The sequence below is a fragment of the Trifolium pratense genome, linkage group LG2 (genome assembly GCF_020283565.1).
Source record: "Trifolium pratense cultivar HEN17-A07 linkage group LG2, ARS_RC_1.1, whole genome shotgun sequence".
NCBI lineage: Eukaryota > Viridiplantae > Streptophyta > Magnoliopsida > Fabales > Fabaceae > Trifolium > Trifolium pratense.
The window spans coordinates 60,817,764-60,838,768 of record NC_060060.1 but is presented as its reverse complement, the minus strand read 5'-3'; the positions used below and the strand labels follow the sequence as shown (position 1 = coordinate 60,838,768).

The window sequence follows — 21,005 nt, the reverse complement described above, 5'->3', positions numbered from 1 at the left end:
ATTAATTACTTAAAATTTTTAAATATTTATATTGGAATATCTAAAATCTAAAGAAAAACCAAAACCCAAAAAATAATTTTTTATTATAAATTTATGAGTATTACTCATGATGATTAAGAGTCTAAAGACTCTTTGGAAAAGCTAGAATGGAGCGACCCGTAAAAAATCTGAAATTCAAAAATTAAAACCGAGCAATTAAAATATAAGGGTTAAATTAAAGGAATTATAAAATTTGAGAGGTCAAAATTATATTTAAATCTAGCTATTTAACTATTACGAGTACCCTAGATTATACGAAATATTTAAAATTAAAATTGAGCAAATGTGAAATATAGGTGAAATTTTGGAAATGTTTTAATATTTACTTCTTTTTTTTTTTGACAAAGTTTTAATATTTACTTAGTTAGCTAACAAGACATTGCTTATAAATAGTGTTGTAATCATTTGTGTTTAATCTCTAATGAATAAGTGAATTACAACCGTTCTCTTTCTCTCTTTCATTCTCTAAATTTCAGTTTTTTAGTGCGTTCATTTCTTGTTTGCGAAGTAAGTGCTTGGTGCGCCTCAGTGTTATGCGCCCATCTTGCGCGGATAATTTTGTATTTTGGTAATCTTTTAGAAGTCATCTTCAATAAAATTTACAATAATAGTCCTTCAAACTCGGAAAGTTATCACAAAAATGACTAACCAAATAGCTGATTTTGTTGTTGCCACCGTTAAAACCAATGAAGCAAATGATTGCCCATCATATCATTCGAAGAAACAGAGAATACGAAAAAGTTTGAATTCACAGCTAATAACATTGATTTAATATGACATTGACATAATAGGAATATTTCGTCTTTTAATTAGGATTCCCTTCACTGATGCACAAGTATTGAATCTATTATCTCGTGCTCATTTTTTGTGTTCTTGTGCTTGCACCAATAGGGAGAGCCTTCATTGTGTGCTTCACATGTTTTTCGATGGAGATTAATGACGTACAAATATCATGGTATAAAAAAAGGTTGAAATATTGTCTCAGATTTTCCCGAATAATCTATCATTTGATGAAACTCATTAACAACTTGAATGTAATATCTTAATTGAGATAATTCGATTTAGAGTATACACTAACAATTTTCAATAAAACAATCTCAATTGTTGATTCTAGATTAAACGTCTAACACGAATAATTGCACGATGCAATTACCACATCTAATCCAAATCTTTTTAGATAATTTTTTTAAAATTTATTTTCAATCAACAAAGTTAATCCATGGAACTATCTATTTTAAAAATAATTAACGGTCAATAATTCAAAATCCAAATACTCCAAAACCAAAAGCATATAAGAAGAAGATATTCCAAAACCAGCTAAGTAGACAGTTGTTGTCGGTAACTTAGCTTAGCAATAAGTCAAAGCTGAAATGCGCCGCTTGGAAATAAAACAACAGCGACAGCGGTAACACACACAAAACCAACAAAGTGGTATTCATAATTTTTTATTTTAAAAAAGTACTATGTTTATTTAGCAAAAAAGATTTCCTTTCTTTTTCCATTACTATAAATAAACATCAATCACACCTACTTGTTTCCAAACACAAACACAAAGTTAACAAAACAAAACAAAACCAAAGCAAAGAACTCAGTCATCATCATCATCATCATCATCATCATCATCATCATCTGTTTATCATGTCAAACACTGCTGGTCAGGTCATCAAGTGCAGAGGTGATCATCTATCTATTACAAATTCTGTTTTCATTTGGTATAGTTATGATTGACACTGAACTTATAGGGTGTACCATGGTTCGATCCCCGCAACTATGATCGGGTTGTAAGTTGTAACTATGTATGTCAGAACTGTTGAACCAGATTAAACCGGTGGTGAAAGCCAAATTATGTTTTCATAATTTTCATTTTGATCATTGATCCATTCTTATGCTTTTTAAGGATCTATCTTCTAAGGGTCCATTTTGGAATTTTTTTTCTTATTACTGTTCATTTGTTTTTTAGTGTTAAATGAATGAATCTGTTGGTTGATATTTATGAAATATGTATTGTATGCAGCTGCTGTTGCATGGGAGGCTGGTAAGCCGCTTGTGATTGAAGAAGTAGAGGTGGCGCCACCGCAGGCCGGTGAAGTTCGTCTTAAGATACTCTTCACCTCCCTTTGCCACACTGATGTTTACTTCTGGGAAGCTAAGGTATAAAGACATTTTGTGTCTATTTGTCTCTTTCACATCATCCACAATTGAATTTCAAAAGTAGAAAATGAAATTTGTAGTTGAATCCCTAAAATTTAGGGATTAATTATAAATTATTTAAAAATTTAGGGATTAATTATAAATTATTTAAAAATTTGGGGACTTTAATGTTAGTTTAAGGATGTTGGTGTGTCAAGTCTGAGTTTGAATTCTCATATTTGACAAAAAAATGAGTCTTGGGTCAAGATGTAATGTCGAATTCACTCGACTCGTTCTGAACTATATATTCAAAAACAAATCCATATATAGTTCAGGGACCTAAGTTGTAATGTTGTGTCGCCTAGGTCTATGAAGGTAGTTTTTCAAAGATCGAGTTTTCCTATACAGAAAGATTTAACTGCAAAGCTTGTTACCTGTCTACCTTTTGTTCATGTGTAATTAATTCAAACAAATATAATTACATATGATTAAAAAAAAAGGTTGTAATTAAGCCAAATTCATATTTGAATACTGTTTATTTGTTGCCTTCCAAGGTTTCAGTGTTGTGCATTGCAGCAATTTAATATCGTTTTCTCGCTTTCCATTGTTTCAGGGTCAGACTCCATTGTTTCCTCGTATATTTGGTCATGAAGCTGGAGGGTATGTCTTATATACTCTTGATTATCTAATGTGTTATGTAATATGAATACATGTTTTTGATAATGTTGGTATGATGTTAATCAGGATTGTGGAGAGTGTAGGCGAGGGTGTGACTAATCTGAAACCAGGGGACCATGCCCTGCCGGTATTCACAGGGGAGTGTGGGGAATGCCCACATTGTAAGTCAGAAGAGAGTAACATGTGTAATCTTCTTAGGATCAACACAGACAGAGGTGTCATGATCAATGACAACAAATCAAGATTCTCTATTAAGGGACAACCCGTACACCATTTCGTCGGCACTTCTACATTCAGCGAGTACACTGTCGTTCATGCGGGATGTGTTGCAAAGATCAACCCTGATGCACCACTTGACAAAGTTTGTATTCTCAGTTGTGGAATATGCACAGGTACATATATAGAAGTTCCCTGACTCGAGTTAAGATATTAATAAAAAAAAATTATGTTTTGCTAATTCAATTTTCATTTATGCTCTTAGGTCTTGGTGCTACTGTCAATGTTGCAAAACCAAAACCTGGTTCTTCTGTTGCTATCTTTGGACTTGGAGCTGTTGGCCTTGCTGTATGTTACTCTTTCACCTTTCTCTTTGTGCGCGCGTGTGTATTGCAGTTACGATTTGAAATGAAATGAGCCAATATTAACTCCCGATATTTGCTTTAAACCTTAATTTAGGCTGCTGAAGGGGCAAGGATGTCTGGTGCTTCTCGAATCATTGGAGTTGATTTAGTTTCTAGCCGATTTGAATTAGGTACGAATACGATGATTTCTTATTCCGTCAAATGCTTTAAGATTGAGGTCAGCATAAATTCAATGAATATTCATTTATTGATGGCGTTTCTTATTCTTTTCATGTTTGCAGCTAAGAAGTTTGGGGTTAATGAGTTCGTCAACCCGAAAGATCACGACAAACCTGTTCAACAGGTTAGTTCATTGACAAATTAATATATAGTAGTTTATTATATTTTTATTTTGAATTTTAAGTATGATTCTATGGATTAAAATGGTGTTTGTTTGTGCAGGTAATTGCTGAAATGACTGATGGAGGTGTGGATCGTGCTGTTGAATGTACCGGGAGCATCCAGGCCATGATCTCAGCATTCGAATGTGTCCACGATGTATGCAAAACAAAATTCATTTGCTCTTACTTGTTGTTTAAACAATTATAAACCTTACTAAAGTTGAACCTTGATGTTTTCTTCTTAGGGTTGGGGTGTTGCTGTACTTGTTGGAGTTCCAAACAAAGACGATGCATTCAAAACTCATCCAATGAATTTCTTGAATGAGAGGACTCTTAAGGGTACCTTCTATGGTAACTACAAGCCTCGAACCGATCTTCCTAATGTTGTCGAGCAGTACATGAAAGGGGTAAGTTTATGTATATTGAATCGTGCGGTTTTTAGGATAATTATTTAGTATTGCATAATGATATGTTATTTGTGTTGCTACTTGCTAATGAGATGTTACTGTGATATTGCAGGAGCTGGAGCTTGAGAAATTCATCACTCACTCAATCCCATTTTCAGAGATTAACAAAGCTTTTGATTACATGCTGAAAGGGGAGTCCATTAGATGTATCATCAGAATGGAGGAGTAAAACTGTAAAACAATGATGAAATAGTCCCTATTGGGGGACTCAATTCTCTATCTAGTTATGTATAAATAAATTTCATAAATAATCCCTTTTGGATTATTGAGCTTGTGAGAATTTGTGAAGTTTGTATGTAAAGAATTGTACTCTGCTGGGATTGTCTTAATACAAGATAAGCTAGATTTGGATTTTGTTAATTTTGTTGTTGTTTTTGTGGTGTTTGAAGTTATTTTATTTTTGGTGAAACAAAATGGGTAAACAGTCCAAACAAAAACATTAAGAACTAATAGGGCCTCAAAGATGGCTTTTGTTTATTACTCATGCACAAGTGAGATAAGTTTTTCCCTATGCGCAATCTTGTTTTACTATTGGATGAATAAGTCTCACATTGAATCAATATCTCACATCACATTTGATCTAATAGTGAGATTTATTGATCGATCTATTGATGAAAATTAGTTTGTGCATGGTGAAAAATTTGTCTCATTTATGCGCACTATAAATTTGGCCCTCAAAGATGATATACTATCAGAAAAATTAGCAGAAATAAAGGTTGCAGGTTGGTGTTTAGAGTCAAAGTGTAAGGAATACAGTAATGTTTTATTTATTTATATTAATTACTCTAAAAAGTACATGATAAGCAAACACTAGGGTAGGGAGAGATTATGTGATACATAATCATTGTTTTTTCATAGTACTTTTCTAAATTAATGTCTAATTCATGGAGTCATCTCTTTATTGAAGATCCAACTAAATTTTGGCTTCATCTTTTTCACTCGCTCATCAGCGCGCTCCTGGAGTCTTCTAATCTTAGGTGCAAGCCCACACACGATCTCTTGTGCATGTTTTCCCTCGCTTGTCAAACCCTCTATCTTCTCCAATTTCCACCGTCCAATCAAGAACTCCAAGCTATCAATGTAGTCACTAACCGTATACACGCCGATACGTTGTGCTACCGCAGAGAAATGACCGAAGAGGTGTGGGTCTCGTCCGTCATACATCAAGTGTCCAGGCATTGTTATGTTGTTACTCAACATTTCTGCTATGGCTGTCATTGTCTCTGTGGGGTCCACTTCGAGAAACTTCTCCACAATCCTCTCGTATGCAATCTCGTGACGCTTCTCATCCGCGGCAATCGTGCCACATATGAGTGCAAGCGCCGGATCACCTCTCTCCTTAGCTAGTCGGGCCATGCTACCGTCTGATAGAAAAGTGGCTCGCTCTTGGAAGGATGCATAAACAAAAGCCTTATAAGGATCGTTTCCTGTTTGTATATCCTACACCACAAACAATCAATTAATATATTTAAGAGTTTAACAATAACATGTGCATAAATAACGGTGCGTTGTTTAAGCTTTAAAAAAATGATTTTGTTTTGAAAAAAATTACAGATTCTTTTTTAAATTTTTTTTAAAAAAATCTAAAGCTAATTTCCGTTTGTTTACTATCATAAAAATCACTATTTTTAATGTGAAGCTCCTACGCTTATGTTTCTTAGTTTTTTTATTTTAAAAAAATAGATTCTAGAAAAACTATTAGGAATTTGGGATTAAAAATAATTTTGTTTTACAAAATGATTTTCTAAAGAATCTGTAACAAACACTATTAAAATTATAAAATAGATTTTCTTTTTTAAAAAAACAATAGATTATTTTTTAAAAAAATCTCAAACAAACAGACCTATATGATAGGCTATAATTAAATGGGGAGAAGTTATTATACATAAGTGTAATCCTTATGCATGGTACATAAGTCAATAACATCCATTAGATTGAGCATCCACATGTAATAATCCTAGCCAATCTCAACTCACACACCCCAAATTTCTCACGTACCCCCCAAATTACTCGCGCACCCCCAAATTTCTCGTGCACCCCCAAATTTCTCATGCACCCCCCAATTTCTCGCGCACCCCCAAATTTCTAGCGCACCCCCCAAAATTTTTCACGCACCCCCAGATGACTTGTGCGCCCAATTTTTTTTTAACCCCCATATTTCAAGCCTAAACCATTTTGCTGTGGGAATGGTTTCAAAAATATACACTCCAAAACCATTAAGTGCATAAGATGGTTTTGAAGTACAACCTATAATTAGAATCATAATTGTTTTTTTTTGGTACAATTATAAACATTATTTAAAACCAGTTAAATGGTTTCAGATAGTTATACACTAAAACCATTTGTATTGTAAAATGGTTTTATGTGTGTTTTTATGGTTTTAAAAATTCTGGAAACCATTATGTTGGTTAAATGGTTTCAGATAGTTATACACTGAAACCATTTGTATTGTAAAATGGTTTTATGTGTGTTTATATGGTTTTAAAAATTCTGGAAACCATTATGTTGGTTAAATGGTTTCAAATCACAATTATTGTTTGTATTCTAATTATAGGGTTGTACTCTAAAACCATCTTATACACTTAATGGTTTTGGAGTGCATATCTCTGAAATCATTCCCACAACAAAATGGTTTAGGCTAGAAATGTGGAGGGGACCAAAAAAATAAAATTGGGGGGCAAAAGTCATATTGGGGGTGTGCGAGAAATTTTGGGGGTGCATGAGAAATTTGGGGGTGCATGAGAAATTTGGGGGTGCACAAGTAATTTGGGGGGTGCATGAGAAATTTGGGGGTGTGCTAGTAATTTGGGGGGTGCACAAGTAATTTGGGGGTGCACTAAGTAACTTATGCATGGTGCATAAGGATAGCTTATGTATAATAACCAATCCCAATTAAATGTATATGCAAAAAAGTCTAAATAATTTATGTGAATCGATCAACTTGATAATCAAGTTATTGTAAAAGTTGTGTTGTGCTTGTGCATGTTCCATAATATATAAATGTGTGTTAAGTGTATCACCATGCCAGCTTGAATCAAGTATTGGATAGTCTTCTCGACCATGAACATATCAACTCGACCCGAAAGGTAGAGATATGTTTTAAGCAAGTCTCCATGCCTATTCTCCTCGGCAGTCCAAGAGCGTGTCCATACGGCCCATGGATTGTGGCTTGAACCAGTCTCGTCCGCAACCCCATCCAGCCTATTTAACCATGATTGGTATGTAGGCAATGCTTCCTCAGTGATCATGTCACCCACCAAAACTACCAGATAATCGTCAGGAAGTTCAGCCGTTTGATCCCTTAAGAGCTTCACTTGATCGATGAACTCATCGGTTGACAACGATGAGTTTGGCAACAAATCATGTGGTTGCCAGCATTTCTCCACAGGTTTGGCTAGTGGCAGGACATTTTGTGATACCCAACTCTCTAATGACTTGAAAATTTCTTTCTTCTCAGGAGACAATGATTGTGTCTTTTGGGCTTTTAGGAGTGGTTTGGATGGGGACTTTAAGTGGCTTTTTGTTGGTGTCCATGCATGTGGTGGTGCTCTTAATTGGGTGCATATTGCCATCATCATTGTTTGATATTCTCTTGTTTCTTAGATAGATAAAATTGTAGAAACTAGGGAACTATGCCACCGTTTATATAAAGTAAAAAATACTCCCTCCGTAACAATATATAACTAAAAGTCACTTTTCTAGGTTCATTCCATATTTAATGTATCTGGTCTATATTATAGGACAAATACATTAAATATGAACCTAAAAAATTAAATTTTGCTTATATATTATCTCGGAGGGTGTATGTACGTAACTATCAATAGTATAGACAAAGATTGTTGCTCAGACTTCTATTAAAGCTAGGCCGTTGGACGTGCACCCACCTTCATAAATTATTGTCAGTGATAATATATAACTTCGTAAAATCATGTGTTTTACTATATTTTTTTAGGATGTAATGCATTTTTCATTACCAAATGATTTTATTTGAATTTTATTAAATAATCTTAGACAAATTTATTTACAATATTTTTGTGGTTTTTTATATGCTTATTAGGTGCTATTTTAATGAAAAAATGTGACATGCACCATGGTGTAAACTATTTTTACATTGTTATTCAATATCAATCATGTATTATGCCAAATTATTGCACAACACGATATGATGTAAAAGAATAGTTAATTTCTATTGGACGTTCGTGTAAAAATATTTTATATGACGTATCATGTCCATTAAACTGTATTTTAATTTATATTTATGTAGTATTACATAAATCATGCTAGAATAAAGAAATTCTATGACGAAAATTATAGTATATATGAAGAAAAAAAAAAGGTAAGCAAATTGTAATTTTATTAAAAAAAAATTGATTTATATTTCATAATTCTGAAGTTCTAGACATAGGGTAAATTTGCGTAAAAAAAAAAAAAGACATAGGTTAAATTAACTTGCATATTGTTTAAAGTCTAATTATTAAGAGATGTTCCGTAAGCTTAGTATAGTTGGCAGAGACATTGTATTATAAATGCAGGAGATAAAGTTCGAGCTTTGATCATTTCAGTTATTCCTTTTAAGTGTACAATTTCTAGTCATTACACTGTATGATAAAAAAAAATAAAGAGGTGAAATTTAATTTGTTCAATTTGTATATGGATCTGAGTAAAATATCATTTGCAGTTTTGCACTTTGACATGTTTAACTTTAATCTTTCATATTCGAAAATAAAATAAATGCATGTAATAATTTGTTTTTTTTCGAAAAATGTTCTTGTTAATGACTTGAAACAAAATTTTTTCACCAAATAATTGATTTTCTTTAAAAAAAAAAAAATAAAGGAAAAAATACAAAAAATGTGCACACCAAAAGTTTAACCCAGTAACTCTTGGTGTTGGGCGCCACTTTTATCCACTCGATGGACTAACCAATAGTATGACAGAGGCATAATTGTTTAACTTTGCTTTAATTGTATATTTGGTCCCTTATCTTTATTTTAGATTTCAAGTTGGTCCCTTATCTTTTAAAAGTTTCAAATTGGTCCCTTATCTTTTCTTCCGTTTAATAAGTTAGTCCCTTCCGTCGATTTTTTGACTAACGTCGTTAGATGCGGACACGTGGTAAACAGAAAACACACCACAAGAAATTTTACTTATAGCAACGGCTATAAGTTAAATTTCTTGTAGTGCGCTTTCCGTTTGCCACTTGTCCACATTTAACGGCGTTAGTCAAAAAGTTGATGGGAGGGACAAACTTATTAAACAGAAAAAAAGATAAGGGACCAATTTGAAATTTTTAAAAGATAAGGGACCAACTTCAAACTTAAAATAAAGATAAAGGACCAAATATGCAATTAAGTATTTAACTTTATGTGGTCCATTTTTAACTTTAATATAAAATTGGTTGGATTTCCTGAAAAAAAAATAAAAATAATTGACTGGATCAATTATTTTTGCTGACCCCGCATGTTTGTTTTCAGCTGATCTGGTTTTTATTTTATGGAAAATGCTAAACAGTGTCCCCGGAGCACTCTTTAAGCATCTTAAATAGTAAGTTTTTGTCAAAATTTTATGAAAATGTGTGAAGTCAACACCTCGAAAATTGAAATGTTCCACTTTTTGAGTAAATTATTTCTTTAAATAGAATGCTTAAAGAGTGCCCCGGGGGCACTGTTTAGCAAAACCCTTATTTTATTATAAAAAAATGCTAACTAATCCTAGTTAATGAAATCAAATTTAGTAAAATTATAGGTTTTTCAAACTACCATTTGATAATTTGGGAGTATTTATCCAACAAGTAATGAAAGTCATATATATGTGAAATAAAAGTTTTTTACAATTAGGTACTGTTTGACCCAACATTTTTTAGGCGTAGAAACTATTTTAATTATAAAGCCAGAAATAATAGCTTTAAAACTAAAATTAAAGTTGTTTGGTAAATTTTAATTTTTTTTAAAAAAAATTATTTTTTTATTATTATAATAGGGTTAAAAGATATGTTTGATAATATATTATTAATTTTTTAAAAAAATGTAGAAGCTATTTTTTTTCTTCTTTTTAGTAGAGCTTTTAAAAGTTGTTGTTTGGCGTAGCTTCTTACTTCTAAGGAAAAAGAAAAGGAAAAAAAGTTAGACCAATCGATACCTTAGTTGTGAGTGCCACATGTAAATCTACTTAGGCCCGTTTAGTGCGCAGGATAAGAGACAAGATATGATATCATATCCTGTCTCAATTCAGCGTTTGGTGCGACAGTAGGATATGATAAGTTAATCCTGAAACTTATCCTATCCTGTCTCTCTAGTTAAAATTTTTATCCTGAGTTTGAGCTGGGTTATCAGCAGGATAGGATAAGAAAATAAAAAATAAAAAATAGTAAAATATAAATAATAAAATAACAAATATAAATAATAAAATAATTAAATATAAATAATTAAATAATTAATTATTTAATAAATAAAAAATATAAATAATAAAATAATTTGATATTAAATTTAAAATAAAATAATTAATTTTTAAATATATAAACAATTTTCTCGTAAGGGTAATTTTGTAATTTATATAATCTGAAAAACCAAAATTCTACTAAAATTACAATATTTTAAAGTAAAATAATTATTAAAAAATTGAAAAAAAAGTGATATTAATTTAAGTTTTATAGCAAATTAAATATAATTCTTTTGCAATGGTAAATTGAAAAAAAAGTGATATTAATTTAAATTTTATAACAAATTAAATATGATTCTTTTGTAATGGTAGTTTTATTATTACATATGAGATATATCATATATTTATTTAGCTTATCTAACATGTATAATTGAGTTATTTATTTGTCATGATTCATATAAAAAATTTAATTTGTTTATTTTCTCATGATTTTTATTTAAAATTTTATAAAGTATTTGATTACTTATTTATATTTTTATTTATAAAATTCAAAGTATTGCAATATAATTTTTTAAAAATAACAATTATTTTACAAGGGTAATTTTGTCTTTTAATTATGTTGTGTATTTTATCATATTGTTATGAGCAAGTATGTATTAAATATATGATATAATAGTTATCATGTTTGTTATCCTGTGTGCACCAAATACAGAATAGGATAACAGAAGATAATTGTTATCATGCTGATATCATATCCAATCATTATCATGTTGTATATCCTATCCTGTCACTATCTTATCTTGCGCACCAAACGAGCCTTATATGATTTAATTTGTTCTAATCAGTTGTCGGATAAATATATCTAAAGTATCAAGGGTACAATAAGTCTCATCAAAATTATATTGAAATTTATCTATGTTTTTTTTAAGCATTGAAATTTATCTTTTCATGTCAGCATAACCCTTATCTCTTTTATTTATCTTGTAGTAGTTATCCGCAGTATTGATTACAATCTCATATTTTCAACCAAACATTTTAAATTTAGTCTGTAACTAGGACACGTGGCTGTTAGAATATTGATTGTAAAAAAAGAAAGCTGGTAGAGTATTGAATTTTGACATGCGGACTATAGAGAATTCTACAGCTACTCCCTCCCTCCGTGTAATTTCTACTGAACAATGTTGAAATTAAAATAATAAATTTCTTCGAAAAATATGTGTCTGTTATGAACAATTTCTAAGCATGATCAATAATATGGAAGAATAGATGAAGGAGAGAAAGAGAAGAGAGAATAGACTATTGTATTATTCTATTCAAGGTGTGTATTACATTGTAACAAAGAGGTCCTATTTATAGGACACAATTAGGGGACAAGAAAACCTACACAATAATGGACATTCATTACATATTATTCATAACACTCCCCCTTGAATGTCCATGAAGGATATTCTTTCTCTAAAAAAAACCCTAGTGAAGGAAAAAGAGTACATCATCATTTGTGTGTGAACTGTCTCATTAAAAACCTTACCAGGAAAACCCAGTGGGACAAAACCACGGTGAAGGGAAAAAGAGTGCAGAACATATTTATATCTCCCCCTCATAAAGACAATTATTATACATGAGATGAAAAATCAAATAATCTTATGTACTAGCTGCTCCAAAGTTTTACTAAAAGTTGACTCTGTAGAAAAATCTGTTATATCTTCTTTATTATACTCTTCTCTAAATTAGCACTGCGTCTATCTTATTTAGTCAATCATTTCATTGTCTATAATCCTTAATAGACTTTGATTTATGATCCTCATTGTCATTTATCACATATATAGCGCTTTATTATGTGCAAAAATATTGTCAACGTTGACTTCATCTCGGTTCCATCGTATTCCATTCATGACATAGTTTGTCGAGATCTCTATATTTTCGTAAATTACAGGTACCTGATAAGTTCTTCTGGAACTGGAAAATTAATTATGTCAAATACTATTTTTATATCCTCACTCGGGTCATCTTTGTTTTTAGCTCATTTTCTTATTTGAGGATTTTTATCTTTGGAACCGATTTGCTTACCATGCTTCACGCGTGGTTAGGAATCATTTGCAATATTAGATTGTCCAACAGGGACATTCATTTTTATTGGAGCATTAGCAGCTGTTGATTGATTTCATAAACTTTGCAAATGAGTTATCTTTTGAACTTCTGGTTCATATTGATTTCTAAGAGGATCAAAATAACAATTATTAATTTATTTCAAAACATTTCAATTGAACTTCTAGTTCATATTTTTAGCTGCTTATTATCTCCCCCTAATATTGGGAAAACTAATTCACCAATTGATAATCAGCCCATAAGTAAAAAAATCTCCAATTATTGGCTCACTTTGGAGATTCATATAAAAATTATTTTCCCAATATTCTTTTACTACCCATTTAAATGCATTATATTGGAGCAATTGAGACGTACCCAACACATCCAAAAATGTTTATATGGGAAAATAGGTTTATAAACTAAAATTCAAATAAATTAGGGGAGAGCTTATGTATATAATAATTTGTTGGCATGATACTATTCAATATCTCAACATACATGTTTGAGTGTTCCCAACTATAACTTAGAATGAATCTTCAGGTCCATTATTTTTGTTTGTATGAACATATTTCACAAGATGTTTGGTATAAATTTCAATTAACATATGATATTTATCAAATATTTTCTAGAATAATATATATAAAACGATCTCTTAAAAATAATCTCACAAACTTCTGGTTGTGAGTTTATAACAAACATACATGTGACCATTTAGTTGATGCATCAATTAAAATTTTAGGAATCTAATCAGTCCACATGATCGGTGTATTGATTTACAAATATTTCACCTTATATATATTCTAAAAAATAAAAGATGCTCATTTACTTAATTTATCAACTTCCTTCGGGAACTAGTAACACATAAAAATTATTAGATTGAAGAAACTTCAGGCCCTTCAATTCATATAAAATTATTTTATATTTCACATCATAATAGATTCGGGATGACCCATCCGATCTTGCCAATTACAAACTTAATATCATTTAAATTGTAAACTTCTGGTTTACTTAAACATGTGCTTAAGTTGCACTAATATCATAAGTACACCACAAACTAGAGATAAAAGTTGATAATATGTCTCGTAATATAGAGATAAAATATCTCCGTCGTTTCTTGTTTCAATATGATATTCATTTATGTGAATATCCTTCGGTAACAAATTTCTTTAAGACTTAAAATATAAAATACATTAGCAAAGTGCAACTTTGTTTCTCGATATAACAATGCATTGACTCTTCTGGAGTCTTCAATAATTTTCGTACTACCGAATATAAAATTTAATTTTTCATGAATAGTATATTTTCAAGCTAAACAAATATGTTTCTACAAAAAATCTTTTCGGTGGAACCCAATAAAAAATAGTAATAATTTATTTGTATGAGAATTAAAAGAGTAAAAATAAAGTATAACAAATTTTTTTTTTTTATGTGAATTTCAGTAGAATTAGAAATTAAAATATAGTAACAATTAAAAGATTTTAAAATTAAAATCAATCAATTCATTTAAATATGTAACCAGAATAATTAAAATCAGTTTATATTTACAAACTGTAACCGAATTATAATTATAAGTAATTAAGAAAATAATTGTATTCAAAGCTTAAGAAAACATAATCACCATAAAATAAATTCAAAGTTTAATGTATAAAAAGCTAAATGTAACTTTTTTTCTTAGGCATATATTTCATAGGGAATAATAATCGTCTACCTCATAGTAAAATATAAAATAGATAGATTGAGATCTTACTAAGTTGTACATCGAGAAATAAAGTCGAATTATCATGTAAAAACTTTCACATTTCAATTGATAATTATTGAAATTGTACCAATCTAAAATATGATTAATCAAATATTTTTTTTTTTTGAAATTATTTTCATAAGTTTGCTACTTCAGGAGCATATTCAAGAGACATACATAATTGTTCTTTTAATTTTGGTCCAATTTATACTAAGATCAAATAGATCATATGGACTTTAATCATGTTGTAAACAAAAATTAGTTCTTCATGAACTCAACAACAAATCTCTATTCAGAATGGCTAGAGAAAAACACAATTTTACAATCTTTCATAATATTGGTTAAGAAAATCCATATTCTTTGAGCAATCCATCAAAGATGCGCTAATATTAAAGCTTTAGCTTTTCAAGAACTATATCACAAGTGATCTTCATATAATGATCATAATAATCTTCATAATTTCTTCAAGAAAATTTTATTCTTTGAGCAATCATTCAAAGATGCTTCAATATTAAGGTTTTCCCTTTTTATTCTTTAATTAGTTCTTCGGGAACTAGCTAATATCACATATATTTTCATTAGTTTTGCTAATTTGTCTACTTTTCCTTTTTTTTTCTTTCAATTCTAGCGAGAAGCCGAGCTTTTAAAATTAACACGGTCATGACTATTACCTCAACGATGGCCACAATTTTGTCCATGGTAATCGTGTGTTGCTACATTCACTTCCGGGAATGGAGTAACATCAATGGGTTGGACTTCATTCACTTCTGGGAATGATTTTTCATTCATTTATCATTGATATATACTATCATCAAATAATAAAATTAAGCAAATAAAAAAAAAAATTAAAAGAAAAAACATAGTCAAATAAAAAAAATTAATTCCAATTATTTTTTATTAATACTAATGTAATGTAACGTACTGAAAATTTATAATGCAAATTAAATAGTAACTTAATAATAATTATAATGTAACCTATGTTATGAATAAGATTAATTAGTAACTTATTGAAAAAATAAAAATAAATTGGCATATAACGTATTGATAACAAAATTGGCATATGATATACATTTTTTATGTTTTGTACAATATAGAAATAAATAAATAAATCCATTGAAAATTGTAAATTGCCAAAATTTTATAAAAATTGGTAAAACTATCCTTTAGGGATGCATATGTATATTGAATTCTTCTGGAATTCTTAAGAAATAATTTGATTTTTCTTTTAAGTTCTTCAGGAACTATATAATATTGTTATAATGTAAGAATAATCCTTTATGCAATCCTCATAAGAATAATCCATATTCTTCGTTATATTATAATATATCTAATTGTACAATCCTTCAAAGATGTATCTGTAATGAATTCTTCAGGAATTCGTGGGTAATACAAATTGATTTTAAAATTGTTTAAGAACTGTATAACGGATCAAATATATATTCAATCAGTTATTTATCCAATCCTTCAGGGATTGATGTTCATTTTACTTATATCTATGAATCTTCAGGATTCATATTTTAAAATTTCATCATACTATGAATCTTCAGGATTCATATTTTAAAATTTATCACACCATGAATCTTCAGGATTCATATTTTAAAATTTCATCATAATATGAATCTTCAGGATTCATATTTTAAAATTTATCACACTATGAATCTTCAGGATTCATATTTCAAAAATTTAACCACGATACTTCTGGATCGAAGGTTTGTGAATCAATATAAAAAAAACAAGAAGACAAAAAATTATCTGAAAGAATAGAATAAAAAAAATCATACATAAAATAAAATTGTCACTTCCCTTTGTTGCTATACCTTTCTTGAAAGGGGAGAGACTATCGTGCTGATAACGTGTTATGAACAATTTCTAAGCATGAACAATAATATGGAAGAATAGATGAAGGAGAGAAAGAGAAGAGAGAATAGACTATTGTATTATTCTATTCAAGGTGTGTATTACATTGTAACAAAGAGGTCCTATCATTCTAACTACACACATTGAACACAGATATAAGGTAATTTTTGCCACGTGTCCTTCTCACTGAGCTGCAGAGCGAAATTGAGCTGGACAAATAGACAAAAAACATACTGCTTTTAGCCAAATTTTGAAATGTTATTCCCTCCTTCAGTTTCTTTACGAAATGGGCCAACAAATGACAGTCCAATGCTATCCGGCCCAGCCCAGTCCGTCTGGAGGAAAAGCTTTGAGGCCAAACAAAAAACAGCTGTCCTGGAGACAATATGTTGACCCGTCCTTTTCTTTAATCAGGTTGGTTTACTTCTTTTGACTAAGACATTATTTTCTTTTCTTTTACACCTTCCCAAAAACACCATTTTGGTGAAAAACTCTACATCAGACATAGTTTTTTTGTGGAATCAATTTCAAATTTCAAATTCATGGGTTTCATTTCAGTTATTCCCTCTTCAGATCTCTCGCTCTCTCTTCTTTCGGTTTTCTTGAAACCCCTCTCGCCTCCTTCTCAGCTTCACATAAAAGGAAAAGAGCATGATAGATCGAATAACAAATTAGAGTGTGACTTCTTCAACTTTGTAAAGTAGAAAGGTTTTAACTTGCTTCTCAATCCTTCCTTATTTCATGATTTCATTCATATTCTGATTTTATGTTTTTGTAATGTTATTGTTTGTTCAGATTCACAAAAGTAGCAATGACAAAGATCAATGAAGCACAGCACACATGTATTGTTTTTCTTGGCTTTGGATTTCATGGGTTTCACCATTGTTCTGTTTAATGTTTTCTGTGTTTTCACCATTGTTCTTTACTTAATTTGATTTCACACTATTTTATTATTTACTTAATTTGTTTTTCGATTTCAATTTTTATTTCTGATTTTTGCATTTATCTCTCATTTTTTCTTACTTTCAGGTTCTCCTCTAGGTTTCATTGTTGCTTTGAAGAGAAATGGGGTTTAAAGGTATATTTTCACAGCTATAGCTATTTACTATATTTCTACAATTTCTTCAATGTGATGCCTCCGTCACAGTATAACTTCATCAATTATATTGTGATACTTTTAATGACTTTTATTTTGATTAGATAGAAAGATTTATCGTCATTCTTTGAATTCCTTATTTTAGTGAGAGTTGGTTAGATACATAGCTTTATTGTATTTGAAAAATACTGATTAGATAGATTTAATTTTTTATTGTGAAAGTGAGCACTCAAAATGTTTGATGAAATGTCTCAATATGAAAAATGGATGACTTTGTGGTCTTTTTTTTTGTGCTTTTATATGAAATCATATCTGTAAATTTCATGATATGTATTAATCTGTGTGATATTCTTTTTTGGCACGCCATAAAAGAGGGTGCAACCGCAAGAAATCAAGCTGCCTAAAGAAATATTGTGAATGCTATCAGGTACTGATTCTTATTATATGATGTACACCTCCACTTTCAGTTATAATATGAATTACTTATGGTAGTTTTCTTTTAAAGGGGGGTGTTGTTTGCTCCATTAGCTGCAAATGTGAAAGGTGCAAGAATGCATTCGGCAGAAAGGATGGTAAGCTTTCCCTTATGTTGCTCACTATGGCATCCATTTTTATTATGTCTTTTCAAAGGTGATTTAATTATTGCTATCAAATTCAAATTCACATTGCTTTGATTTTTTATAGAATTGTCAATTACTCTTAGTGTGATCATTATTACCTATATAGAATGAACAAAATAAGGATTAGAATAAAAATAATGGATGCTTTATGCTCTTTTTTCATTACTTCCTGATTCACTGTTCACGGTGGATAACTTATGCTCATAGTGGCTGTGATTGTAGGCATTCTATCTATTTTTTGTTGAATTTGCAATTTGTTAGGTTAGCGCTGTTAAAAAAAAATTGTTAGGTTAGTCTTTTTTGTCGAATGAGCTGTTGTGATTATTAGCTTCTACTGTATTTCATGTACTTTTTTTTTGAAAGATCATGATCATGTTATAATAGTTGTTTTGATTATTGATGGATAAGCCAAGGGACAAAAAATTTACACAAAGCTCTTTAGGATCACCAACATTCAATTGAATACATTACAATGGTCACTCATCTAACTACTTACCATATGTCAGAACTTCAAAAGTTTGTGTTAGTAACACTACCATAATGCTTTGGGTTCCACTAGCAAGTAACCATAACTGATATTTATAGAATGCCTTAAGACTCATTTTTATTGCTCATTGTGATTTTCTGTTCAGAACTGATATTTATTTATCACTTAACCTACATCGTGGATTAACCTTTAGAGGGATACCTAATCATCCTAATATGTAGTTGTCTACTGGTGTTGTTTGTATGGACAAAGCTAATGACACAAGTAAGGAGTTCAAGAGGAAAGTCTAGAGAGACAATATGGCAATATAGTTTTACCTGTTTTATGCTTCTTAGGTTTCGGTAAAGAATAAACGGACTCTTCTCTTTAATGGCAAAAAGGGATTTGCTTTGCTACTCTATGATAGTTAGATGGTTTCTTCCGATCATCTTAGTTTCTTAATTGTTTCTATTTTCATGTTTTATCAAGTAATTTACAAAAGATAACACTGGTCTCTTTCCTAATTGGCACAAGTTTATTTGGATGGGCAACCAAGCAAATTATAAATGTTATTCAGGTCTATACAGAGTACATGATTTATTTATGCCTGCATATTTTAGATGATGAGAGGCTCTATATATTTAGTTTTTTATTATCACCATCCTATAATGGGAAGAAAAAGAAAATCTGAACACCAAGAAAACAGGGCAGTGCTAAATTGTTCATATATTTTAATATTGAATATGTTCTTTGGTGTAGGGTCTAATATGACATTGTGTGACACGCTTGAGTTGCAATGAGACTTTGCTATTTATATGATTGAATAGTATAATTATGAAGTGGATGAAGAATTGTCATTTTTTCTGTGATTATTATATGGGGTGTTTCAATTTTTTGAATGAACTAAAAAAGATGCAGGCACATCTTATCATTGTTTTGTTGTTTGTTTTATACTTCATACTATATATTATGCACACATAAAAGAACGGATAGTACGAGATGTAGAGTTTTGTCTTGGATTCAAAGAAGAAGGCATTTTAAGAAGACACCATGTTTATGTAGGATTAGTGAAAGATTTAGTGAAAATAGATAATTTGTTAGCTTTTACATCACCAACTTTCAGGTATTTATAAAAATGGTGTCTTCTTCTTCATATTTTTTTTAATGATTTATTTATATTTTTGCATAACCTGTATGAAATCAACTGTAATAATCTATTTGCACTTTGCAGGCCAAAAGATTTGTAGACTATTGGCTACTTTGGTCCTCTAAATGAAGTTTTCATGCCTCATGATTATTATATTAAGTAAGCTTATTTACTATGTCTTAAACACAACTTATATATAGCTTCTATGTGTTTTAATTTAAAGTTTTAATTTTCCAGTTCAATGTGTTACATGTGAAGTTGTATAGTGTTATATAGAAATTGATTGATATTTCTAATTTCAAACATGCGTTTGAATCTGCTTGAATAATAATTTATAATATTTGAATGGTTTTTCTACTTTAACTCCATGCTCCGGGTTAGATTAGATGCGTTGAAGCCATAGTCTCATTTTGAATCAGCTCCTTAAGTTTACAATGACTACCATATTCATTTTATCTTTTTCCCAAGATACCATTCTTTTAATTATTTTAGTCACGATCATGTTTATGTATTTTGAAATTTTGATTCAATCGTATAAGCATTGATCTGAAACTTGCAAAATTTCAGACTCATTGTGCCTAATTTAATGTTTCCTTTTACTTTGTAAATTTGTCAATCTGATTTTGTTTCTAAAACTTTTGCGAGGTTCAACAGTTGTTGATGTCTTTCAGGATCTATTGGTTAAAGTGGATACAAGCTGAAGGGAAATATGGGAATAACTTTCAATATCAAGCTTTCAATATTTCTCACTTAATTAGACTAACTACAATTTAGTAATTCTAACTTCTATGTATTATGGATTCAATCTTACCAAATTAGATTGATTGCAACTTAAGAATTCCAATTTTAATGATAAAATGGTTGCATCTCATCTAATTACATTAATTTTCACTTACAAATTCGATCTTTATAATACAACAAAGTAATATAATCAAAGTTTTAGCATAAATAATGACATAAGATTATATCTGTAAAAAACGCACGGGAGCTATATGATTTTATGTAACCTTTATTATATTTTCCTTATTATATGGTTGTATTGTGTTAATTAACATTTGTCTAATTGTTATATTTAAAAAATCTTATGTCATTATTTAATCATATAAGGTATTTGTGTCCCCGTGCGTTGCACGGGTGCCCTAACTAGTTTATAGGACACAATTAGGGGACAAGAAAACCTACACAATAATGAACATTCATTACATATTATTCATAACAGTGTCATTTATATTAAACAATGTTTATTTTTTAATATTTTAATACAATGTAAAGTTGTGATATTAATAAAGGATATATATATTTAGAGTATTAAGAAAAACGTTATGATTAGCTCTGCTAGGGCA

At 30.2% G+C, this 21,005-nt stretch overlaps 2 protein-coding genes and 1 long non-coding RNA gene across 4 annotated transcripts; 2 read left to right on the top strand and 1 right to left on the bottom strand.

Moving 5' to 3' along the window:
- The first annotated feature begins 1,362 nt into the window (after window positions 1-1,362).
- LOC123909341 (alcohol dehydrogenase 1) lies at window positions 1,363-4,635 on the top strand. 2 transcript variants are annotated; one of them, XM_045960171.1, is made up of 10 exons: window positions 1,363-1,714; window positions 2,054-2,190; window positions 2,783-2,829; window positions 2,914-3,239; window positions 3,329-3,411; window positions 3,523-3,598; window positions 3,710-3,771; window positions 3,870-3,965; window positions 4,054-4,215; window positions 4,328-4,635. In XM_045960171.1, the coding sequence occupies exons 1-10, from the start codon at window positions 1,678-1,680 to the stop codon at window positions 4,442-4,444; spliced, it is 1,143 nt and encodes a 380-aa protein (XP_045816127.1). In that variant the 5' UTR covers window positions 1,363-1,677; the 3' UTR covers window positions 4,445-4,635. The 2 variants fall into 2 exon arrangements, with proteins under 2 accessions (XP_045816127.1, XP_045816126.1); XM_045960170.1 differs by having other exon boundaries at window positions 1,552-1,714; window positions 3,523-3,771.
- Window positions 4,636-5,019: 384 nt separating this feature from the next.
- LOC123909338 (stearoyl-[acyl-carrier-protein] 9-desaturase 6, chloroplastic-like) lies at window positions 5,020-7,905 on the bottom strand. The gene is made up of 2 exons (XM_045960169.1): window positions 7,296-7,905; window positions 5,020-5,715 (listed from the first exon to the last, which is right to left on the bottom strand). Exons 1-2 carry the CDS (start codon window positions 7,851-7,853, stop codon window positions 5,158-5,160), a joined length of 1,116 nt encoding a protein of 371 aa, XP_045816125.1. The 5' UTR covers window positions 7,854-7,905; the 3' UTR covers window positions 5,020-5,157.
- Window positions 7,906-16,772: 8,867 nt separating this feature from the next.
- Window positions 16,773-20,789, top strand: LOC123909340. Its single transcript, XR_006809867.1, has 7 exons — window positions 16,773-17,041; window positions 17,129-17,175; window positions 17,363-17,411; window positions 17,802-17,856; window positions 17,935-19,092; window positions 19,747-19,821; window positions 20,317-20,789. It is a non-coding gene; the product is annotated as an uncharacterized LOC123909340 (long non-coding RNA).
- Window positions 20,790-21,005: the final 216 nt, after the last annotated feature.